The sequence below is a fragment of the Mauremys mutica genome, chromosome 1 (assembly GCF_020497125.1).
Source record: "Mauremys mutica isolate MM-2020 ecotype Southern chromosome 1, ASM2049712v1, whole genome shotgun sequence".
Taxonomy (NCBI): Eukaryota; Metazoa; Chordata; order Testudines; family Geoemydidae; genus Mauremys; species Mauremys mutica.
The window spans coordinates 322,328,622-322,352,769 of record NC_059072.1 but is presented as its reverse complement, the minus strand read 5'-3'; the positions used below and the strand labels follow the sequence as shown (position 1 = coordinate 322,352,769).

Genomic DNA, 24,148 nt, shown 5'->3' with positions numbered 1-24,148 from the left:
GGCTGTATTAAAATGAATTTTGTTTGAATTGGCCCAGGTTACCAAGTGATCACGCCATGTAACTGCCCTGTTATCATTATTTACCACTATCCCAATCTTTGTGTCATCTGCAAATTTTATAAATAGTAATTTTATATTTACTTCCTGATCACTGATGAAAATGTTTAATAGAGTTTGGCTTAGTACTGATTCTTGGGGCATCTTGCTAGAAACACCACCATTCAATAATGATTTCCTATTGACAACTACTTTCTGAGATCTGTTAGCCAGTTCTTAAACCATTTAACATATGCTCTATTCCAGGGTGGATTGATTTAAATCAAGGAGATTTAAATCAGCAAGTGGAAAGCCTCAATTTAAATAAACTTTCTCATTTGTACTGCCTTTATTTTGTTACCTAGGAGGGTACACTATAACTATATACATTTATTTAAGCAATTATATAGCTTAATATTTTCAGATTCTTATTACTTGGACATCTTACTATGTTAGAAAATGTTGAAATATATATTGGTTATATCCTAGATAATTAACTTTTTGCTCATGATTTATGTCAAGCTCTATTAGGATGGTAACTGGAATTTAAACACACACAACAGCATATAAAATTTATTTTTATTATACCAAACAAGTCCTTAACACAATACATGACCTATTGCGCCATATTTATAAAACTTGACCTCAAAAGTTAGATGTTTTTCACCTGATTCTTTCTTTATATAGAAAAGCAGCATTTAACTCAAATTTTTTGATAGAGACTCATGGATTCAGTGTATTTATTTGTTATTTAAATGTTTTAAGAGATTATAACAAGTTTAGACCTTAACATATTTTGTATTAAATTCAGATTTCATTTTAAGTAAGTTTACTTTAAAAAAGGAAAATTTAAGATAATTTGAATAAAATAAAAAATCTGATTTTTTTTACTTTTTTTTTTTTAAATTCTTGGGGTTTTTTATGTACTCTGCTCTATTCTTATTATAAATTCCTATTTGTTTGTTTTTCATCAAAATGTGTGGTACTAAGTTAAATATCTAAGTATATTTCTTGCAGTTACTTTATCAACCATACCTGTGATCTCATCAAAGATTTAAAAAGATTTGTTTGACAAGTCCTATTTTCCGTAATGCCAAGTTGACTGGCATTAATTATATGCCTCTCTTTAATGCTTTATAAATTAATTCTTATATCAGCTTTTCCATTTTTTTGCCTGGAATCGACATCAGGATAACCAGCCTTCAGTTATTTGGGTTGTATCCATTACACATTTTGAATATTGGCACAAAATTAGCACTCTTTCAGTCTTCTGGAATTTCCCTGGTATTTCAAGATTTATTAAAAAATAACATTGTCAGCCAGAGATTTCTTCAGCCAACTCTTTTAGAACTCTTGGGTTCAAGTTATCCAAGCCTGCTGATTTAAAAATGTTTATCCCTCATAGATGTAAACATCCTCCTCAGTTACTAATTAACTGTAATCCTCATATCCTTTGTCATCCTAATATGGTGTCCTTATATCATTCTGCTTCTTTCCAAATATGGAACAGAAATATTTACTGAACACTTTTGCCATTTCTGCATCACTATTAACAGTTTTACCATCTCCGACTAGTAATTGTCCTATACCATTGTTAGGATTTCTTTTGTTCCTATTATACTTAAAGAAAACTCCTTATTGTCCTTAGTCCTACCAGCTATGTTTTTCCCCTGATGGCTTCAGCTTCCCATATCAATTTTCGACACTTCATAATTTCTAATTTATATTGATTGCTATCTATTTCCCCCTCTTTGCATTTGTTACACGTTACTCTTCTAATTGATACCTTTGTTACAGTTCAGGGCAAGTGTACCTTTATTTCCCCTCCCTACTCTCTTGAGGGCACCTACTCTTGGCTCTGGGCTCCTCAGCAGTCACCTCTCGTGGGAGGAAACCCATGTCACTCTTCCTCCTGATGGAGTGTTTTCAGGCTGCACAGTTCCTTGCTTGTACTGTGATATCCCTGGCAAACCAGACTACGTAAACAGGCCAGCATCTGTGTTTTGCATTCTCTCTAAAGGGTATGCACAGCTGTACATAAGAACATAAGAAAGGCCGTACCGGGTCAGACCAAAGGTCCATCTAGCCCAGTATCTGTCTACTGACAGTGGCCAATGCCAGGTGCCCCTGAGGGAGTGAACCTAACAGGCAATGATCAAGTGATCTCTCTCCTGCCATCCATCTCCATCCTCTGACGAACAGAGGCTAGGGACACCATTCTTACACCATTCTTACCCTGTAATTGCATTAACAAGTTACCACACAGCTCTTTATAAGCAAGCACACTTATTCCTAAGCTGTTTTTAATGTTTTCTCTGTAATGCTTTTAATCAAAGAACCTACAGGCATGCTAATAAGCTTACTAGAGATTTCCTGCCAACTTCAGCAAGGGCTCTTGTAGGAGTCAGTCCTTCAAACCCCACCAATGGGTTTTCCTGTGGTTACCAGTTGATAACAGCTTTAACTCAGAAATAGCACACCCATGAATAGGTTACTCTTCCCTTTATAAAGCTTGGGCCTTTGATCTTGAGACTCCAGGAACAAGTAATCAGCAGATAATGGTCCTCTCCTCAGAACATAGCTTCAAAAGACTGGGTTGTGTATAACTGAAGGTTGAGGATTTGCTTTCACCTGCTGTTAGAGATTCTCCAGGCAAACTACTTGACTCTGTCCCAAAAGTCAGTTCTCGTCTGGTACATTATTCAGTGTAATCCTTTGATGTTCATACCACTTCTCAGGGCTCACATCATCACATCCTCCCACCTAATGAGGTTGCATACAATCCCAGCCCACAATAATACATAACTTTTGCATTTAATGCAATGGACTCCAAAGTTACTTAAACTTAATTCAATAAAGTTTTTCAAGGATATTGGAAGAAATTCCCATATCTGTCACATTTAGGGTGGCCAATTTTGGTTGGATGTATTCCTGGAGGTTTCATATTTAACATAATCTTTAATGAAAGATTAATCTTTAATTCCTGGAGACTCCAGAATAATCCTGGAGGGTTGGCAACCCTACACAGCTTTCACTTTACTTTGGAACCAGGTTAAACTTTTAGCCAATATTGTCTTGATTGTGGAATCATGGCTTTTTGGCCATTTAATAAACTTCTTCTTTAAGAACTTCCAATTTTCATTCATTTTTTTTCTGTGTACATTTTTCCTCCCAATGAATTTTACTCATAATTTTCACTGGTTTGGGAAAAATAGCCCTTTTGAAGCACCAGGTATTTATACTGGGCCAGTCCTCTGTTTGCCTGTATTGAGTGTAATCAGAGAATGATCCTTGATCCCTAGGCAACCACCAACTTCTAGTTCAGTGATTAATTCATCTTTGTTGGTCATAATGAGGTCCACAGTAGTTACCTCATGTTGCGTGTAATATCTCATGTTAGAAAATTAAAATCTATAATGTTCAGAATCTCATGCTATTTTCTGGCTTAATGTACTGGTCTATAACAGACCCCTACCAGTACTCCCTCTTGGGCTTTGTTAGTTAGCACATTGATACATATGCATTCAAGATCTTATTGATAACTCAGAATCACAACTCTAAAACAGGTAATGGTGTCTTTAAAGTAAAGTCCCCCTTCACGCACACCTCTTTTACCCACTATATCCTTCCTGAGCAGGTCATACGTAGTGATTTTTAATATTCCAATCATGCAAATCATCCTGCCAGGTTGCAGTAATACCAAATATATCAAATTTCTTCTCTTCCATGGGAATTTCCAATTCTTGTTACCCAGACTCCTAACATTGGTATACAAATAACTTTTAAAGTACATATATATTTTTTTCAGATGCTTGTGTTAATAACACTTGTGTTATTAAACTGTTTCCCCAAAACAAAAGTTGTTTTAATAGACAGTTTAGTATTGTAACACATACTTTGCAACTATTCCTGATTTTCAGAACTCCTTCATCTGTATTTTGTCCTCCCTCCTCTCATTTGTCACTCATTTCTACTCCTAAATACAAAACCACACTGAATCACAATAATTTTGCTTTTAAACATAATTTAGTTTAAAGCTTTCTATTAATTTCCATTTCAGATAAATGAAAAGGAATAATGTTACAGTGTGCTAGAGTAAGAAAGGGCAAATTAGTATTGAATTCTTGCTCATTTGTATTTACAGAATAACAAATTACATACAATGGGCTTATACTCTACATTTTTGTGTGCTGCAATATAGATTTTTGCACAGCAAACTCAGGTTATAGTTCTATTTCACTACCAAATTCAGAAATGAAAAATTAGTTCCAGGTTATCTTTTCACTAAAAACTTTTGTGTTTGTGGATGGGCAAATCGTGAACCTGTTTTCTTCTCAGCTTCTAGAAAACTTAAATTCAAACCCTAAAACCAGCTGTGCCCCTTTCCTACTTCTCCCCTATCTCCCAGCTTTCTACTCCTCCCAAAAACATATTCAGAAAGGCTTTTAATACTTTTCTTTCCTTGTTCCTTTTTTTAATCCATTTTCTGAGATGATGGTGTACTGAAATGTATCTGATGTAACCAAATTGATCATTTATTCTGAATTTCATAGAATATTTGCTTAGAATGTGATGCAGTCCACTGAACAAATCCCATTGACTTCAATAGATTTTTGGATCAGGCCCCCGAATCAATAGACTGGTTTATGTGTCTATTTTCCTATATTTACTTGGCATCTTCCAGGTATGCAGCAGACTTCAAGTCAACTTCATGGATTGGAAAACAGTTCTGTCAATGAGTCTTGATGTTCTCCATTCTCAACTGAACAGCAAGATTGTATTGTTCTGTGCATGTTCTGAGTATTTATTGAAGTGAATGAAAAAATTTGCATAGAAATTGAATAGAAATTGAATTTGCATAGAAATTTGCATATATTGCCTTTTGTCTAGATATCCATTTGTTTTAAAAACAAACAAAAAATCCCCAATTTGTAAATTAAGTAGTCATTATTTTGGGTTTTAGGAATTATTTATCAGAAACGTTTGAGCAATGTTGACAAATATCTATTTCAGCACACCAAAGTATAACATAATGCTATATTTTACATAAATAGTACATTCAAAGTAAACTCGTCCAATTTGGGGATTTTAAATACTTTCCTTTTTTCTTTTGATTTAGTTCTTCATAAGGGAGAGAGGTTTAACTCTAAGATATGGGCAGTGAAGGATTACAAAGACAAGATAAAATAGTGAAGATGCTTATACTATTATTAGTGTATTTGGTAAGTAAATAATGAGAACTTCCTTTTCTTCATCATGAATGTTGGGAAATAATTGCATACTCTATTCAAATTGCATGTGACACATCTTTCCATCCCACTCGTCTGCCCCTCAGAAATCCACCTCTCTCTGAATATGCCCACATGAAGGATGGTTTGATTGCGCAAAATAAAACATATATGAATATAGTGCTTGTGCAACATGTCAGTCTATTGACTTCTGAAGTTGGAGCAAGATCCCCAGGGTTATGCATGAGTACATCATTGATCGTCTCTCAGTGCAAGGTGCCAGATTTAAGGCATAGGAGTCAAGTACCCTGTTTATTTATGCAGAAAACAGCAAGAGCACAATTGGCAACAATGCAAGCTTCCACTGCCATATCAGTGTGCCTGAACTCTGACCCAGAGAGACAATCTGTAGGAATGAAGGTAGTTCAGTCTCCCTAGCAGGTTCATGCTTCGGCCTTACTACTGAAACGACCAAACAGGGTGATAACTTAGTGGCAACTGTGATGTGATGTGGATGCCCTTCCACTTGGAACTAGACTGACTACCAACATCATCTTCCAGAATGTGCTTTTGATTAAAGTGATTAACTGGGCCTTAGTCATTTAATCAAAAAAGTGTGTGTATGCTTGAGACTGAATGGTAAATGTACTGAGTTTGATGCTGCAGTAGGATTTGCTTATGGAGACCCTTGCATCTCTGCAAGGTCCTACTGATTTTACTGAGACTCTGTATTGGTGTATCTGCTTGTGGTGCAGATTGCAGCATCAAAGCTGTAGTTTCTAGCTTGGTCAGAAGCTGTACTCAGAAATCATGGAAAGTAGAAGTTGGATTTCTATGTGTATTTAATGTATTAAGCAAGAAAATAATTGTGTGACTATTAGTGCAAATTTAAAAAAAAAACTTTTGAAGTGTTCATCCTAAACTCGGGGTGCCATTGAAAATCTCTTTTAAAATGTATACTTAAATATACAGATTCTATTCTTTTTCCCAGATTACAAAACCCAGATATACAGATGGTTTAAATAACTGAAGCCCACTCTTGCAATTTAGAACAAATTAGAGGTATAAAAATATAGGTCAACATTTTCAAAAATGGGTGCCTAAAGTTAGGATCTAAAACCATATTTAAACACCTAAATAAGTCACCTGACTTTTTTTTTCTCCCCTCAAAAGTACCAGTTACCCACAAGTCCTATTGAAGTCAGTGGGAGCTGCTGGGTGTTGAGCACTTTTGAAAATCAGGCCATTTATTTAGGCATATTATTTAGGCAATATGAATTTAGGAGCCCAACGTTACACACCCATATTTGAAAATTTTGGCCATATTCTAGAAAGATATTTCTAGGGAGATAGAATTAACTGAACCATCTTGTTTACAGAAAAGACCTTTTCTCAAAGTGAATTTAAAATAAGAAATTATTATTTTAATATAATTTGTAAGTAGTATTAAGTAATAAGATTTGTGCTGGGTTAAAGTAGATATAATTATACATTCTATTTTAATTAATTTTATAAGATTGTATAGTGTTTAAAATCAATTATTTGGCCTAGATGTAAGTGTCCAGATTAACTATAAAGCATTATTGCTAATTTTTTTTAACTATTTGGTTTTTGTTTTGTTTTTTTAAGTTAAGTAAAGTAATTTGTGAGACGGGGGATTGTAGAGAGCAAGAGTTCAGGGACCATGCTGGAAACTGTATCCTGTGCAAACAGTGTGGACCTGGAATGGAGCTGTCAAAGGTATGTATGGGATATACTGTCATGTGACCCTTTCTTGATTTTTTTTTCCACAAATATGTTTACACGTATGGTTAACATAATCAATATCAGTTTATGCATGAAAGAACTTTTATGGGTTCAGCTTGTTGTCCACATGTATCCTTTTTTAAAAGTATGTAACTTTTAGTTCCTATTCGTAACCCAAGCCTATATGGTTCAGAAAGTAGTGATGCCATGCAATACCCAAACAGCAATGATTAAGGCAATTTAATCAGGAACCATAAACACTACACTGATTTTTTTAAAGACATTAGAATTTTTTTCATTTTTTTCTCCCTCATAGCACTACAGCATAAGAGTGTTTGGGTGCCTTACCTGCAGGGCTTTGGAGTGGAGCCCGGAGCTGGAGCGCAGAACAGCTCCAGAGCAGTGGAGCTGCAGGTTTTTGCCTGGAGCTGGAGTGGAGCCAGAGCACAGCTCCAAAGCCCTGCTTACCTGTGCATTTCTTATCTCAACACATTTGGATTTTTTTCAAGTGTAACATTGTATCTGGGTTTCCTGAGTTTATAATGCTTGATTGTGGGATAGTTACAATATCTCTATAATATTTTTTTACTTGTAAATTACTGATAAATTCTATCAACCTAACTCTGTTTTTAACATCCTTTTTCTCTGGGAATTTCCTTAGTTTTTAAAAATTTAATACAAACACTGGGTTTCTTGTTTAAAGAGAATGCTACCATGTGATATTTCCAATGGATTTGAAGATAAGATATATAAATTGTAAAGCATGTTTTAAAAATTTAACTTTTAAAGGTGAATTCACCAGTACATGAAAACAACATAAAGCAGCCAGGTTCCACTAGCTGGTTAAACCATATTTATAGCTGCTTTTCATGATAACACAAAGCAAGTAGTGAGTACTGGTGTATCTGGATCTTAATTTGCAATTGACTTATTGATTTAGAGCACTGTCCATGAGACCTGCGCAGTCCCTGAGTCCCAATGTCACTATTCTTTGAGTTCCCCAGCAGTGCTGCCTCAGTTCCTCCAACAGTGCTGCCTCAGTTCTTCTATTTTTCAGTGCATTCAGCTGCAATATCCAGCCACCTGCCTCAAGGGGTGGAGGAACTTGATGGGGCCAGTGGTGAAAGAGAACAGTCCCAGCAGTGAGGGAGGGAGAGACCCGCTGAGGGACATCGGGCAGCTCCTCCCCCACCTTCCCCGGGAGTCTCTGGCATCAATTGGCCAGCTGGGGGAGGGGTGCTGATTAGCCAGCATTCCCCATCTCCGAGGATTTATCTTGGAGCAGGGGCCATGTGGAGCCTCTTTCAGCTCTGTTCTAGCAACTGTAATAAGAATTTCCCTGTGTGTATGTGTGTATATAGCACATGAGGCAGTGTGCTTTAGTGCATGGTCTTGCAAATCCTTACTCATGTGAGTAGTCTTATTGAAGTAGGACCCTGTGTGAGAAAATGTTTGCAGGATTGGTCTCAGATTTCAACATCTCTATTTGCCCCTCCAGCACTTTTATCATCCATTCCTGGTCCATTAAAATTCGCTCCTGATTCTGCTTTCTTTCCTACCTGTCTATTTTATACTTTTATTTTAAAGTCTCTCTCCATGACCTGCATTCTTGTTTTTCAGCCTCTGAGGATTGAAGCACCTCTCAAAACATGTCCTCCGTTCTCCTCCTTGGTTGCTTCCTTATCAGGCAGAGGCACTCTACCAGTGTGTAGGCAGTTCCTCTGAAGGCCACATCTGCAGAAGCAGAAGAAACAATAAATAGAAGCATGATTGTTAGTGCATGCACAGCATTGAATCATTATAGCAAAATGCACCTTTTTAAAATATTAACCACTTTCTCACTGTCCCTTGGCAAGTATACAGCTCGGCGAATTCCCTAAACATGGTGAGTTCAGCCCAGGGGCTGCGGGGTATTCAACGTAGGGCAAAGAGTCTCTGTTTTTTTTAAGGGGATCACTGCAGGTGACTAGGGTCAATATTGTAAATTCTGCCACCATTTTCCACAGGCGGAGGTCATTGAAACTGATATCTCACTCTTGAGAGTAAGCAAGGATTTAAAGATGCATCTCCTACATGCATGCAGCTTCAGATCGGGTGCCTATGCTGCTCACCAGGGTGCTGCTTTGATCCCTGCACAAGTGATTGCTGATTGGCACAGGAAAGTTTCCTACAATGGGGGAAGGAACAAAGTAGCTCTGCCAAGAAGCCTTCAGCAGAGGATTGGTGAATACCTCCAGGAGTGTTTCCTAGAGATCTCTCTGGAGGATTCCCATGAAATCTTGGTGTGCATTAACGCACTGTTCCGTCACACTGCATAGCTGCAAAGGGGAATGTGAAGCACAGGCAAACACAGCTAGTCTTCTACATTTCTATCCCTTCACCCACTTCTATCATAAAACAAAGCAAAGGACAGCTCTACCTCATATAACCAAGCAGCAACAACTCAAAAAGATCACTTACCAGAGCTCCCCTCTCCTGCATCATGCATACCAGAGATGGACTGCTGGGACTAGCTAGACCCCTCCAGAGTGGATAACAGTTCCTGACTCATCGCACTACCAGACAACCCTCCCGTGTGCTCCGTATTATCCTCCTACTTGACGTCCTTGTCCATGACTTCATCCTTGGAATTGAGTCCACTGTCTCCAGCCCTGCCGACATATCCATGGGGCTCTTGGTGGTGGAGGTGGAGTTGCCGCCAAAGACAGATAGAAGCAGCGGGTCTTCGGCACAGCTCCAGAGCAATGTTTGACTACCTTGCCTTCTGGTACGCCTGCCTCAGCTCCTTCATCTTTGCACAGCACTGATATGTGTCCCATTCATAGCCCTTATCCAACAAGTCACAAGAAATCTGACTGTAGGTATTGAAGTTCCTACAGCTGGAGTGGAGCTGGGACTGTACAGCCTTCTCTCCCCACAGCACCAGCAAATCCAACAACTCAGATGTGCTCCAAACGTGGGAGTATTTGCAGTGTAGAGTTGCCGTGATCAGCTGGTAAGATGAGATGTGAGCTCTCCATCCAAAGTAAACAGGAAGTGGGAAGTCCAAAAATTCCTGGGCCTTTAAAGTGGGAGGGGCAGAAGCTGTGTAGCTGGGTGCAGGGCAGCAGAATGCTGACTGTAGCAGTCAGGATGGACATTGTGGGACATTTCCTGGAGGCTATTTACAGTGACATAACCAAGTGCAGTGGCTACACCAGTGGTGGGCAACCTGTGGCCTGCGGGCCGTATGCAGTTCATCAGGGTAATCTGCTGGCAGGCCGCAAGACAGTTTGTTTACATTGGCACGACCGCCCACAGCTCCCAGTGGCCGCGGTTCACCGTTCCCAGCCAATGGGAGCTGCAGGAAGCGGCACAGGCGGCAGGGATGTGCTGGCCACCACCACTGGCTGACAGCTTCTGCTTCCCAATCTTATTTCTGGAGTGATGAGCTAAATTAGCTCACTGACTCATAAGAATGCTCATACTGGGTCAGACCAAAGGTCTGTCTAGCTCAGTATCCTGTCTTCTGACAGTGGCCAGTGGCAGGTGCTTCAGAGGGAATGAACAGAATAGGTAACCATCAAATGATCCATCCCCTGTCGCCCATTCCCAGCTTCTGGCAAACTGAGACTTGGGACACCATCCCTGCCCATTCTGGCTAATAGCCATTGATGGATCTATCCTCCGGGAATGTATCTAGTTTTTTTTTAACCCTGTTATAGTCTTGGCCTTCACAATATCCTCAGTCAAAGAGTTCCATGTGTTGTCTGAAGAAAAGCTTCCTTTTGTTTGTTTTAAACCTGCTGCCTATTAATTTCATTTGGTGACCCCTAGATCTTGTGTTACGAGGAGTAAATAACACTTCCTTATTTACTTTCTCCACACCAGTCATGATTTTATAGACCTCTATCATATTCCCCCTTAGTCATCTCTGTTCCAAGCTGAAAAGTCCCAGTCTTATTAATCTCTCCTCATGTGGAAGCTGTTCCATACCCCTAATCATTTTTGTTGCCCTTTTCTGTACTTTTTCCAATTCCAATATTTCTTTTTTGAGATGGGGTGACCGGATCTGCATCCAGTATTCAAGATGTGGGTGTCCCGTGGATTTATATAGAAGCAATATGATATTTTATGTCTTATTGTCTATCCCTTTCCTAATGATTCACAACATTCTATATGCTTTTTTTTTTACTGCTACTGCACATTGAGTGGATGTTTTCAGAGAACTATCCACAATGACTCCAAGATCTTTCTTGAGGTATAACAGCTAATTTAGACCCCATCATTTTATATGTATAATTGGGATTATGTTTTCCAATGCACATTACTTTGCATTTATCAGCACTGAATTTCATTTTGTTGCCCAGTCACCCAATTTTGTGAAGTCACTTTGTAACTCTTTGCAGTCTTCTTTGGACTTAACTATCCTGAGGAGTTTTCTATCAGCTGCAAATTTTGCCTCCTCGCTATTTACCCCTTTTTCTAGGTCATTTATGAATATGTTGAACAGTACTGGTCTTAGTACAGACCCCTGGGAGACATCACTATTTACCTCTCTCCAATCTGAAAACTGACCATTTATTCCTACCCTTCGTTTCCTATCTTTTAACCAGTTAGTGATCTATCAGAGGATCATCCCTCTTATCCCATGACTGCTTACTTTGCTTAAGAGCCTTTGGTGAGGGGCCTTGTCAAAGGCTTTCTGAAAACTGAAGTACACTATATCCAGTGGATCACCTTTGTGCACATGCTTGTTGACCCCCTCGAAGAATTCTAGTAGATTGGTGAGGCATGATTTCCCTTTTCCAAAAGCCATGTTGACTCTTCCCCAACAAATTGTGTTCCTCTATGTGTCTGACAATTCTGTTCATTACTATAGTTTCAACCAATTTGCCCAGTACTGAAGTTTAGGCTTACTGGCCTGTAATTGCCAGGATCGCCTCTGAAGCCTTTTTAAGAAATTGTCATCACATTAGCTATCCTCCAATCATCTAGTACAGAAATTGATTTAAAAGATAAGTTACATACCACAATTAGTAGTTCTGCAATTTCTAGAGTTTCTTCAGAACTCTTGGGTGAATACCATCTGGTCCTGATAACTTATTACTGTTAAATTTATCAGTTTGTTCCAAAACCTCCTCTAATGACACCTCAATCTGAGACAGTTCCTCAGCCGTGAAGACCAATGCAAAGAATTCATTTAGTTTCTCCACAGAGGCCTTATTCTCCTTGACTACTCCTCTGACATCTTGATTGTCCAGTGGCCCTAGCAGGCTTCCTGCTTCTGATATAAAGAATTTTGCTATTACTTTTTGAGTCTTTGGCTAGCTGTTCTTCAAATTCTTTTTTGGCCTTCCTAATTATATTTTACACTTCTGTTGCCTGAGTTTATGCTCCTTTCTATTTTCCTCAATAAGATTTAACTTTAATTAAGTAACCTTTGATGCTGTGCCATAGATCTTAATAAGAGGAGTCCAGTAAAGTAGAGTTTTACAGTGGTGGGGTGATCTATGAAGTGGCAAAAACATATTACACTTATTGAATTCTGTTGAACATCTTTGATTTTAGAGCGCAGTCTCTTTTCCAATATACTTCAAATTTGGTAGAAAAGGTATGCTACTCTGCACCTAGTTGTAACCTTACCCATTGTGATAGACCCAAGCCAGTTGGGTACAGCAGAGTAGTAGAAGGCAGATATACTGGCCACTGGAAAAGCAGTTTTCTGTTCCCTGACTGACCAGAGCAGGGGCTGCTCCATGCTAGGGTGGACACATGACTCCAATTAGCCTGCAAAGAGTCAAGTGAGGCTGTTAAGCTAATGTGAACACTAACTCTAATTCAGGCCCCTCTGATACTGTAAAAGGGTTCACTCCGGTCAGGCTGGGGAAAGGAAAAGGGAGCCAGAGAAAAGGAAGTGTGGCTGAATGGCTGGGTAATGAAGACACCCTCAAGCCACTGGAAGGGAGCCCTAAGGTAGGGATGAAGAAGGCATTAAGAGAGAGAGCCGTGGGAAAGTGGCCCAGGGAAGTGTAGCAGCTCTGGCAGTGAAAGGTCGGCTGCCAACAGCTGCTGCCATTAGGGTCCCTGGGCCAGAACCCGGAGTAGAGGGTGGGCCCGGGTTCCTCCTAACCCGCCACTACAGAAACACCTCCTGGGAGGAGAAGACAGGCCCCTGTCAGGACAGGAAGCTACACTGTTCTTGAATAAGCCCGTAGGAACAACAGAGACTGTGGGAGTTCTCTCACCAACCTCCTTTCTGGCTTATGTTGAAGAAGGCTCAGTAGACTGTAACCCTGGCCCTAGAGAGAGAAGTGCTACATGGAGAGTCACAGTGAGCCTCTGAGGCTAGCATAAACCACCTGGAAGCACGGAACCCACGGAGACCAGGTCGGACCTCTGTCACACCATATAAAGACTAATATAGTCTTTTCATGAATTTCAGAGTGAAGCTAAAATCAGAATTAAAAATGGAAACTCAGTTGCAATCCTTATCTATGGTCAAGCAGTTGCAACTATACAATAGTACAGCAGCAATTGTGGAACTGACTCTACACTGTGCTTTCAAATGTACTGAGTAAGCAAACTGGAAAAAAAACCTTTTTCTCCTCTAATTTGAGCTCCGGTAATTGTAGTTTAACTTGTAAAAATAGTAGGTTTGGGGAAAAAAATTAGACAAATGTGATTTTAAGTGGTCCCTTTTTAAATAGAATTGTAGCTCTCAGTATTAACAAAAATTACTACACCGTGTATGCGAAACCAATTTTTAAAACTGCTTATAGCTTATTTTTATTCTTTTACTCATGGTTGGCCAAGAGCACTACCAGTTTCACATCCTCCATTTTAGTCTTGTTACATACCTGCACAAAAAGTTCTCACTGTAGTAGCAACCCAGATGCGACATCAGGGCTATACTGTGTTTTCATACCTGGGTGACTGGCTCCTGGTAGGCCAGTCTCACTAGGAAGTCATAGCAGCTGCAGGTTCTTTTTGGTACCTTCTTGCTACCTTAGCTGTTGCATAAATGCAGGGAAGTTCGTTTTGTCACCCACTATGACAATAACTTTTGTAGGAGAATGGTGGCATTCAGCCTCTGCAAGAGCCTTTCTCTACACAGACAGATTTTATGTGATGTGCAACTTTATCCCTTGCATCACCCAGAAACCACAAACTGTGGTGTGCCAGTGTTCCTCTGTTAGGTCACATGCACCTACGTTATGTCATTCGCCAGACTTTACTTATGGTGCCTTTAAACTTGGCTACACTCCACCTTCTGACGAAACAGGAATCGCATTGGCTCCCACCATGACTGTTCCCACCAGAGTTCTCACCTCCCTTGCTTGGTGGTCCAACCCAAGCAAAATCCTGGTGGGGACATGTTTCAGCCCAAGGGCCACCATCCTGACAGACTCCTCCCTTATGGGGTGGGACACTCACCTGGACTTCCACATTGCTCAGGGTACCTGGACCATAAACTTTCTGGAAATGAGAACCGTTTGTCTTGTGTGCAAGACCTTCCTTCTCCTCATACACTTGCTCCATGTACAGGTAATATTAGACAATATCACCACAATGGTGTATATAAATAGGGAGGAGCAATAGCCTGTCTCCTATGCCTAGAAGCAGTCAGACTTTGGAACTGGTGCATCAGAAATAACATTACGATACAGGCCGCATATCTCCCAGGTGTACACAACACCCTTGTAGACAAGTTAAGCAGAAGTTTATCTGCAGACCACAAATGGGAGATCCACATCACAGTTCTAACCAATATATTCACACAATGGGGAACTCTGCTATGGGACCTCTTTGCATCCTAGATGAATAAAGAGCTTCCCATGTATTGCCCCAGGGAAGCCATAGGCCATGATTCCCAGGGCAACACTCTCCTGCTTCCTTGGATGGACGGTCTCAGATACGCCTTTCCTCCCATCTCTCTACTACTGCAACTTCTATGGAAGATCAGTTGCAACAGAGCCACCATGATCCTCCTAGGACCCAACTGGCCCAGACATTTCTGGTTCATGGAACTCCCAGTGATGCCCACGTGCTCACCTATCAGGATCCACAACATTTCAGGCTCTCCTAACTCAAGTGGAGTCAAGCACCCCAAGATCAAGCACCCCAACCTTGGCTCATTCCGGTATTTGGATGGGTGTCAGAAATAGAATGTTCAGGTTTCACACCTGTTCAGTATCAGAGGGGTAGCCGTGTTAGTCTGGTTCTGTAAAAGCAGCAAAGAATCCTGTGGCACCTTATAGACTAACAGACGTTTTGCAGCATGAGCTTTCGTGGGTGAATACCCACTTCTTCGGATTCTTCTTCTTTGCATCCGAAGAAGTGGGTATTCACCCACGAAAGCTCATGCTGCAAAACGTCTGTTAGTCTATAAGGTGCCACAGGATTCTTTACACCTGTTCAGGAAATCCTTAACCAAGATAGAAAGTGTTTTACTAGAGCCTACTACCTGGCTAAATGGTGGCGTGCTTTGGCCTGGGCATGTCACCACCAACAATCACTAGATGCCATAGGTATTCCAGTTATCCTAGACTGTCTCCTCTTCTTAAAAACTTCAGGTCTAGCCCTTAATTTGCTGCAAGTACACTTAGTAGCAATTAATGCCTTCCTCCAGCAGAGGGACAATTGTCTTTACACACCTGGCTACTGTGAGACTTATGACGTGCTTGATCGGGACTTTGTCACTGGGCATTATAACTGTGACTCAATGGGATCGCCACTTTTTCCTGTCAACATTCACAGGTCCACCCTTTGAACTGCTCTCTGACCCAATACCCATGAGGCTGCTGGTTCCTCTGGTACCAAGGGCATGGTTAAACCTAAGGCTATAAAGTCCTAGGCTCCAAGAAGTCATCAGTACCATGAACAGAGTGAGGCGGCAAGAAGAGTATTACCTCTTCTCACTCAGTACCTAAGACTCCTGCTCACACTTCATCTAGAGATGATGATCTCCAATACTTGCAAGGTCATAGACCTTTTTCTCCAATTGGGCCTGCAATTGAACATTCAAAAATCCACCTTACCCCCTGTGCAAAACTTTGAATTCATAAGAGCTCATTTCGATTCAATAGCGGCAAGAGCCTACCTCCCAATGCACAGATTCATGGCCCTATTCAACATAGTCAATACAATCCAGATCAGCCTTCAAACTATGGGCCAGAACTGTCTTCAGCTATTGGGACATATAGCAGCTAGTACTTTCGTTATGGACCATGCAAAACTGTCATAGTGGTCTATGTGCACCCTCATACTGGCTGGCGGACAAGCATCTGCCGAAATGCCGCCGAAAAACGGTGTCACCAAGAGGCGTCACTGCCGAAATGCTGCTGATTTTCGGTGGCATTTCGGCGGCGACGCCTGTTGACGTTGCCACTTCTCGGTGGAATTTCGGTGGTGCTTGTCCACCAGCCACGGTCCTCAGTGGCTCGTCATCCGGCGCCCACCACCTGGAAAAGGTTGGGGACCACTGGTCTAAACATTTTATCCCTGCTTAGAGGTTACTGAAAGTGCACCAAGAGTAACCCACCATATTTAGCAGTGCCAACATGACCTGTTAGGTGGAGGGAAGCCCCATAAAGGAGTCTGTCATCTCTCACTTCCTGAAATATGCAGTAGCCTCTCATTGATATCTGGAAACTGCCAGGAGCAGCTGCAGCAGCATGGGGCTTGCCCTTCCTCCACTTGTCTAATTTGCTCCTCCTTACTCTCTGTACTCTGTTCCTTCCAGTGTGAAGCATACCTCTCAATCTTTTAGCCAGCCATTGTGTGAAATCAAAATGCAAAGCAAATGCGTGTACTTTGGTGATTCACACCATGATTTACAGATGACCATGGTTTTTAGGTACAAGACCTGTTCTAAAGATGTCTTCTCGCTGTGTGAACCACATACAACTGTAAACTATCTCTCTCCATAGAAGTCAACATCAGGGTTTGAGCCTAGATGAGGACCCTGTCACCTGGCTCATCTCTTTTCAAACCAATCACTAGAGGAGGACTTGATACACACTTTCTGACTGGATTGCCCGACTATTTACTAGTCAGTAGTAGCGTAATTGATTCTTGATTCTATCCCTGGCTCTATGAGAAGAGTGTAAGTTTAGTTGTTAGAAACTGACTTTGAGCTTTCAATATTCTGTTTGGAAAGTAATTAACTGAGTGGATAAGATGTATGTTTGCCATGATAGAGACTGTTGTTCTGTTCCTGACTGCCTGGCATAATCTCTCTGGGTATGTCTACACTGAGATAAAAGATCTGCAGCATGTCTGTGGCTGGGCAGGGTTAGCTGAACTAGGGCTTGGGCTGTGGGACTGTAAAACTGCAGTGTAGACATTCGGGCTTGGTCTGGGATTCAGCAAGGGAGGAGGGTCTCTCAGCCCAGGGTCTAGCCTGAGCCTGAATGTCTATGTGCAGTTTTTAGCCCTGCAGCCCAAGCCTGACCCAGGCTCTGAGACAGTGCTGCAGGTTTTTTATTGCAGTGTAGACATACTCTTTGTTAACCTATTTGAAAAATTAGGGAGGGGTTGCGTGCAGCAGCTCAAACTTGATTGCTTTCTGTTGTTCAGGTTTGTGACCTTGGCCAGTAATAAGTTTGTGCTGAAGTGCATGAGAATATAAACAGGGCTGGGGCAGAGGGTTTGGAGAGGCTCAGGTGGAAGGGCAGCCTGCCCTGCCATTAGCAGATGTGGGGCACTAGGACCCTGGGGCAGCAGACGCTGCCAGAAGCCGCTCTGCATAGGAATGTGCTACTCCGGCAGCACAAACAGGTACGGGAGAGGTGCGCGCCGCTTTCTTCCAGGCAGGGATTGAGATAGAATCATAGATTATCAGGGTTGGAAGGGACCTCATCTAGTCCAACCCCCTGTTCAAAGCAGGACCAATCCCCAGACAGATTTTTGCCCCCAGATCCCTAAATGGCCCCCTCAAGGATTGAACTCACAACCCTGGGTTTGAGCAGGCCAATGCTCAAACCACTGAGCTATCCCTCCCCCTGGAGGAAATATAAGTAAAAAGAGTTAATTATGGACCCCAAATAGAGATAATAAAGTGAGAAAATTAATAGTAAAACTTTGCTATAGAACATTGAAATACAAAGCTTTTTGATAAGAAAACAAAGCACTGGACAATCGAAGTTATCCAGACAAGGGGGGGGAAGGGAAGAGGTGGTGAATTGCAGAGCACACCAAAATGTGGGGAGACCTACGGGGGCCGAGGCCCTCTCCAGACAGGGCTGGGGGAGAGACCCAGCTCCAGATATTGGTGGAGCAGAGCCCCCAGCCCTGAATATTGCTGGAGCTCAGACACCACAAAAGAATATAACCAGCTGCCTATGTCAAAGAGTACTCAAAGTTTGCATTCTATATTTTGTTTACGATTCTTATGAAACTTGTTCAAAATAAAGGTTTAAAACTCTCTTTGAGCTGGAAACTCCAACACACTCTTAACTCGACTGCCACAACCAGCTTTAGCATAACATACATATTCTGATGAGAGATAAGAATGGGTTAATTTTAATTATTAGTAATTAGATAATCATTGTTGATCCCACCAATTCCAATTCACCTCTTACAGAGATATTTTCCTTTTTTTAACACAGACTGCTCTTACACTGTGTTTGATAAGTGACAAAGAAAATTCTCAGATAAAGCTAGCAGTCCACCTTTAACTCACCATTTCAGGTATCTTATACTAGTGTATGAATTGATATTCTCAATACTTGTAATTTTTGGATACACCACTCTCCTGTCCTGCTGTCCTAGCTGCTTTAACTTGGCATTTTCATTGAGGGTTTTTTGTTGTTTGTTTGTCACAATGTTAAATCATATTTATATCTGCTTATTAATATTTGTTTGATTATGTGCTCCTTGGGGAAGAGACCTTGTTTTTCTTGCACTGGGCCCAAACACTTCTAACAAATACTACTGAAGTATGATTCTGTGGACACACTGATTACTCTTGGGGGAATTCTACACCACTGCGCATGCACAGAATTTATGTCCCCTGCAGATTTCTTTGCTTCCCCATCAGAAAAATGACTTTCTGACGGGGAAAGCAAAGGGAAGCCACAAGAGCAGTCATGCGACCCTCTGCAGAAGTACATTTTGGGTGTCCAGGGCAGCCAGTATACAGGTAAATCACTGTGGGGGAGGGGGCAGGACTGGGGAAGACCCGGCTGGAGGCTCCTACCCTGCACCCGGCTCAGCTGCTAGTCCTAGCTTGGCTGGGGAGGATGAGACTTCCTCTTCCGCTGCACAGCATCCAGGGCCGGGTCAGACCCATCCCCAGATCTCTCCCCCAGCTGCAGGAAGCTCTGCAATATCCCCCATACCCTCCCCCCTCTTCCTACACCCATTGCTCCTCAGCTGCTGGGGCCAGAATCCCTGTATGGAGAGCTGCTCCCCCATTTGCCTAACTCACGTGCATCCAGACCCCCTCATACCCAGACTCTCTTGCCAAGCCTCACCCACCCACACCCAGAATCCCCCCTTGCTGAGCCCCACTCCCCCTGCATCTGAACCACCCTGACAAGCCACCCAGATCCCCACCTCACCGAGCCCCAGCCAGCTATACCTGGATTGCCACCCCACTGAGCCCCACTCCCCCAGCATCTGGACCCCGAACTGAGCTCCCCACACCTTTCTGCCAAGTTATCCCCCCCAAAGCACTCCCCCGCCCCGCTGAGCCCCAACCCCCACCTTCACCTGAACCCCCCTGCAGAGTCCCATTACTGTTGCACCCAGAAACCCCTAACAAGCCCCTATGCATCCAGATTCCCCCCACACCCGAATCCCCCATTGAGCTGCCTGTACCCAGACTGCCCCAAACAGAACCGTCTCAACCCACACATGCATCCCCCCCACACTAAGCCTCTCCATACTTGGAACCTGCCTTGCTGAGCCTGCCTGCCCACACCTGGTGCACCTGGCATGGAGGGGAGGGCCCTAGGGTGTTTCTGGGGCAGGCCCGGTCCTTGTGCTGTGTCAGGGTTGGGTGCAGCCTCACCACTGAGTCCATGTCCCGGGGGGGAGCTGCACAGTGATCTCCCACCTCTGTGCAGCCAGTGGCCTGTGCTCCCCAATGCGTTGCTGGAGCCTCCATATTCATTTGACAAATAAAATTTGAAGAATTTTAAAATATTGTGTACAGATTTTTTTGGTGCAGAATGCCGTCAGGAGTAACTGATGTAGACATAGCTTGTGACTAAGGCCATTGGAAATCTGTGGGAACCTTTTGAAAAGTTCTGTAGAAGCACTAACAGCAATCAGGGCCACTACCTGCACATTGCCCCAGTTGGTCCATTTATATACCCTACCCTCCCTCCAGTGCAGGATCTACTTCAACTCTGGGGGTCAAGAGAGAGAGAGAAGAAGGCCAGATGGAAAATGCCATATTGACGGTTGTGTGGATGTCTGAAATTGTGCCCCTTGTGTGTATGCATTTTGATACAGTCTTTCAATGATATGCTCACATACCGTTTTTCCCCCCTCATTCTGTGCAAGGCTGGATAAACAAGAACTATGGTTGCCCATGCAACCTTAAATGTGGAATTTCACAACTTTTGAGTGCTTGATTTTGCAATATAAATAACATTTTAACAGCTGTTTGTGCAAAATTATGTTTAGCTGCACAATAAATAGGTACATAAAATGACATGAATACACAATATACAGTTTATATCCTGTATAGATCTGTGTGTATATCTGAGTGTCCATCTGTACCCTTCCATGCAAGCTGAAGAAAAGTTCTATGGCAGATCTCGTAATTTTGCTACAGAATGGGAAAATGAGGATGGGCTTGTTCAATGTCTTGAGCGGTTGAACAAAAATCTCTTCTGAGGTAGAAAAAATAGTCAGAATCCTCTAATCTTCCGCAGTGTCTCTGCTAGTGGCCACAGCCCAGGTCTGCAGGCAGTCTAGATGGTTAGTGCTAAGGATTCCATTTTTCATTCACCAATGTTTTTCTAGGGGAGTACAGCCTTTCTCTCTCTCTCTCTCTCTTTTTTGCACAATCTGGCCTTTAGTTTGTGACTAAAAATCTTTATAAATGTGCAGTTCTTCAAGTGATTGCACATGTCCATTACACTGTAGGCACATGCACACCCAGTACACAGACTGCTTCAGTGCGCTGAGCATGCACACATCACCAATGAAAAGACATGTGCAACACATCTTGAAGAACAATAGTTACAAAACAGGTAAGTAACGGGTTTTTTTGGGAGAAGGGGTGGGTTTTTTAGTATTGTGCATTTACAATATCTGTTTCTCTCTCTCTCAAAACAGTTTGGGCCTTTGTTGTGTCTTTAAAACTTGTATCTACTGAGGGCATTCTACTGACGGTCTCCCCATGCCTGAGGAGAAAAGGGGGTGTTTGAGAAAGCATCACCTGTGTACTATAGTGGTTGCTGTCCCTTTGAGGAGGTATCCATGTGTGGCTAAGAGGATGTGACTGGTTGGGATGGAAGGATTTCATTTTGTAGATTGTTCTTACATCCCCCAGAACAAAAAACAGCACAGAATCCACTCAAGTTTATTTCATCTAGTGGCTGCATTAAGTTTTGTTCCGAGTTCCTCAGTGTTGTGAAACGCTCATTCCCTACTACTCTCTTTTAGGAGAACTACTGGTTCTACTGGAAACTATTGGTTAACTAGGAGATTGTTAAATTACTAAAATTCTTAGTGGGTAATGAACATTTCAAGCCCTTGTTCTCTGTGTCCATTAACTAGCCCTATGTTGTATTTGCCAACAGAGCTTTTAAACCTTTGAAGATTTGTCCTCTCTTCAGCAATTAACTTTGTTCACCTTAGATATGCACCTTAATATCAAAGTGTTTCTTTCCTGTTTTTGTAAATGAATAAGTGCCCAAATACTGCATTCGTCCCAGGTTCTTCACATTCGCATGACCAGCTTAATTAAAAAACAGACAGCTCAATAATTCTACCATAAGCTGCTAGTAATGACGCAGTTGGAGTCCCTGAAGACCATTATCATTGAAATGCTCAGTGGTTTCTCAAATAAAGTGAATGACTCAGTATTACTTATAGAAGTAAGGGAGATTATTAGCAGTGGAAGACACATTTGAACTTGCCGAAAAGATGGCTTTTGTCTCTAGAAAGACCAACTCTCAGTAATAATTACACTCCCAGAAGTCTCTCCTTATTCACACATTCAATGTTTGAATAGCTTGCTATTGCTTGTTAATCCCTGCAGGAATGCGGTTTTGGATATGGGGAGGATGCACAGTGCATGACATGCAGGCTAAACAGATTCAAGGAGGACTGGGGATTTCAGAAGTGCAAACCTTGTCTGGACTGTGCAGTAGTTAACCGGTTTCAGAAGTCCAACTGTTCTGCCACCAGCAATGCAGTGTGTGGGGACTGCTTACCAGGGTAAGTCATTTTCTGTAGATGAAACTTGAAATACAAAATTTAAAACAAGTTGCATTAATATTTACTTGTTTGTGTGATCTGGAGAAATGAGTACATAACTGGGAATCAGAAAACCCAGAGTACTAATTCTGACTCTGTCAGCAATTTAGTGTATGGCCCTGAGCAAATCACTTCACTTATCTATCTGTTTTCCCACTTGTAAGATCGGGATAATAATATTATCAGTGTCTGTACAGTGCTTTGAATACATAAAGTGCGATAAAATGCTAAGTATTATTATTACTGTTGTTATTTCTTAAAGAACTCAACATCTGATTAGACATTTCCAAACTGCAAATAAGTTCCAATTTGACTTCTTCCTCTTACCTCTCCAAACCAATTTAAAAATTATTATAAATGTATTATCACCCCAACACTGAAGTCAAAATATTTTCTAAATTCTGATGAAACCTCTTTAATCTTGAAACTTCATCTGTGGGTTAACCCTTACAGGTCTCATTATCACTGTGATATTTATGAATATATTATTTTACTTCTGAAAAATATTAAATTTGTTTAATCATCAGGTTTTTACATCCTAAGATTTGATAATAGGGAGATAAATTCTGTGTTCAGTGTGAATGCTGTGTTCCTGACTTTGAATGGGATGTCACCTACCACAGAAGGCACAATTTGGTCCTATGAATGCGTATAGTCACTAATATTGATATCATTTACACAGTGTACTGTGAATTACCTGCAATGGTTTAATGTAAGTGAGAAAGAACTAAATCTTTATATTTTCTTATCCTGATCGAAAGTTAATACACCTCTACCCCGCTATAACGCGACCCGATATAACACAGGTTCGTGTATAGCACGGTAGCAGCGGGGCTCCGGCGTCACTTTTAAGGGTCCAGGGCTCCGGCTGCTGTGGGGATCCCCGGGCCCTTTAAATTACTGCTGGAATCCTGCCGCTGCTACCCCGGGGCTGAGGCAGCGGGGCTCAGGCGGTGCTTTAAAAGGTCTGGGGCGCCAGCTGCTGTGGGGAGCCCTGGGCCCTTTAAATCACCGCCGGAGCCCTGCCGCCCCTACCCCAATATAATGGGGTTTCAGCTGTAACACGGTAGGGATTTTTGGCTCCCCATGACCGTGTTATAGCGGGGTAGAGGTGTACTCATTTCTAGTTCTAATTCTCATGATCTCTAGAAATAGGATTTCTATGGGACTTGAATAGGTTGTGTTATTCAGCTAGAGTACCCATTTGAAAATCTTACCAAGAAGGAGTAAAACTTACTATTTATATCTATATGCATTGTGCTTTACAAAGTAATAAAGCTACAGATTCCCTTCCCAAGAAGTTTTCAGTCTACAGCGACAGAGAGTTGAAAAATAATGGCCACAACAGTGAGAGATTGAATTATGCTTATAAGACCTGATCCCTTGAAATGAGTTGAAAGAGTCCTGTTAACTTTAGTGACTTGGGTTGGGGCCCATCTTGTTTGTGCCTTATTTCCCCGACCCCAATACAATATAACTTGAGGCAGTGTCTGGAGTGAAGTTTGATAAGTTATAAGTGGTCATTATAGCAGCTGAGAATGTTAATCATTTAGGTCCTGATCCTCTAAAGACTTGTTTACATGCTCAAGTTTACCCACTGTGAGTAGTTCCATTGAGATCAATGCAGTTACTCAGTGTGTAAAGTTGAGTGCATGTATAAGTCTTTGCAGGATCACAGTGCTATTTCTTATGGTATACAGATTCATTCCATAGCTACC

At 41.7% G+C, this 24,148-nt stretch overlaps 1 protein-coding gene across 6 annotated transcripts in view; it reads left to right on the top strand.

Annotated features, from left to right (window-relative positions):
- The window catches only part of TNFRSF19 (TNF receptor superfamily member 19), a 107,799-nt gene that overhangs the window by 15,265 nt on the left and 68,386 nt on the right, over positions 1-24,148 (top strand). For 5 of the 6 annotated variants that reach the window (XM_045017463.1, XM_045017448.1, XM_045017457.1 and 2 more), the window contains 3 exons: positions 5,156-5,258; positions 6,894-7,004; positions 22,213-22,391. In XM_045017463.1, the coding sequence (XP_044873398.1) occupies positions 5,190-5,258; positions 6,894-7,004; positions 22,213-22,391 (359 nt within the window). In that variant the 5' untranslated portion in view covers positions 5,156-5,189. Of the gene's footprint in view, positions 1-5,155; positions 5,259-6,893; positions 7,005-18,601; positions 18,684-22,212; positions 22,392-24,148 lie in introns of those variants that run through there. The other variant, XM_045017467.1, reaches the window with a different exon arrangement.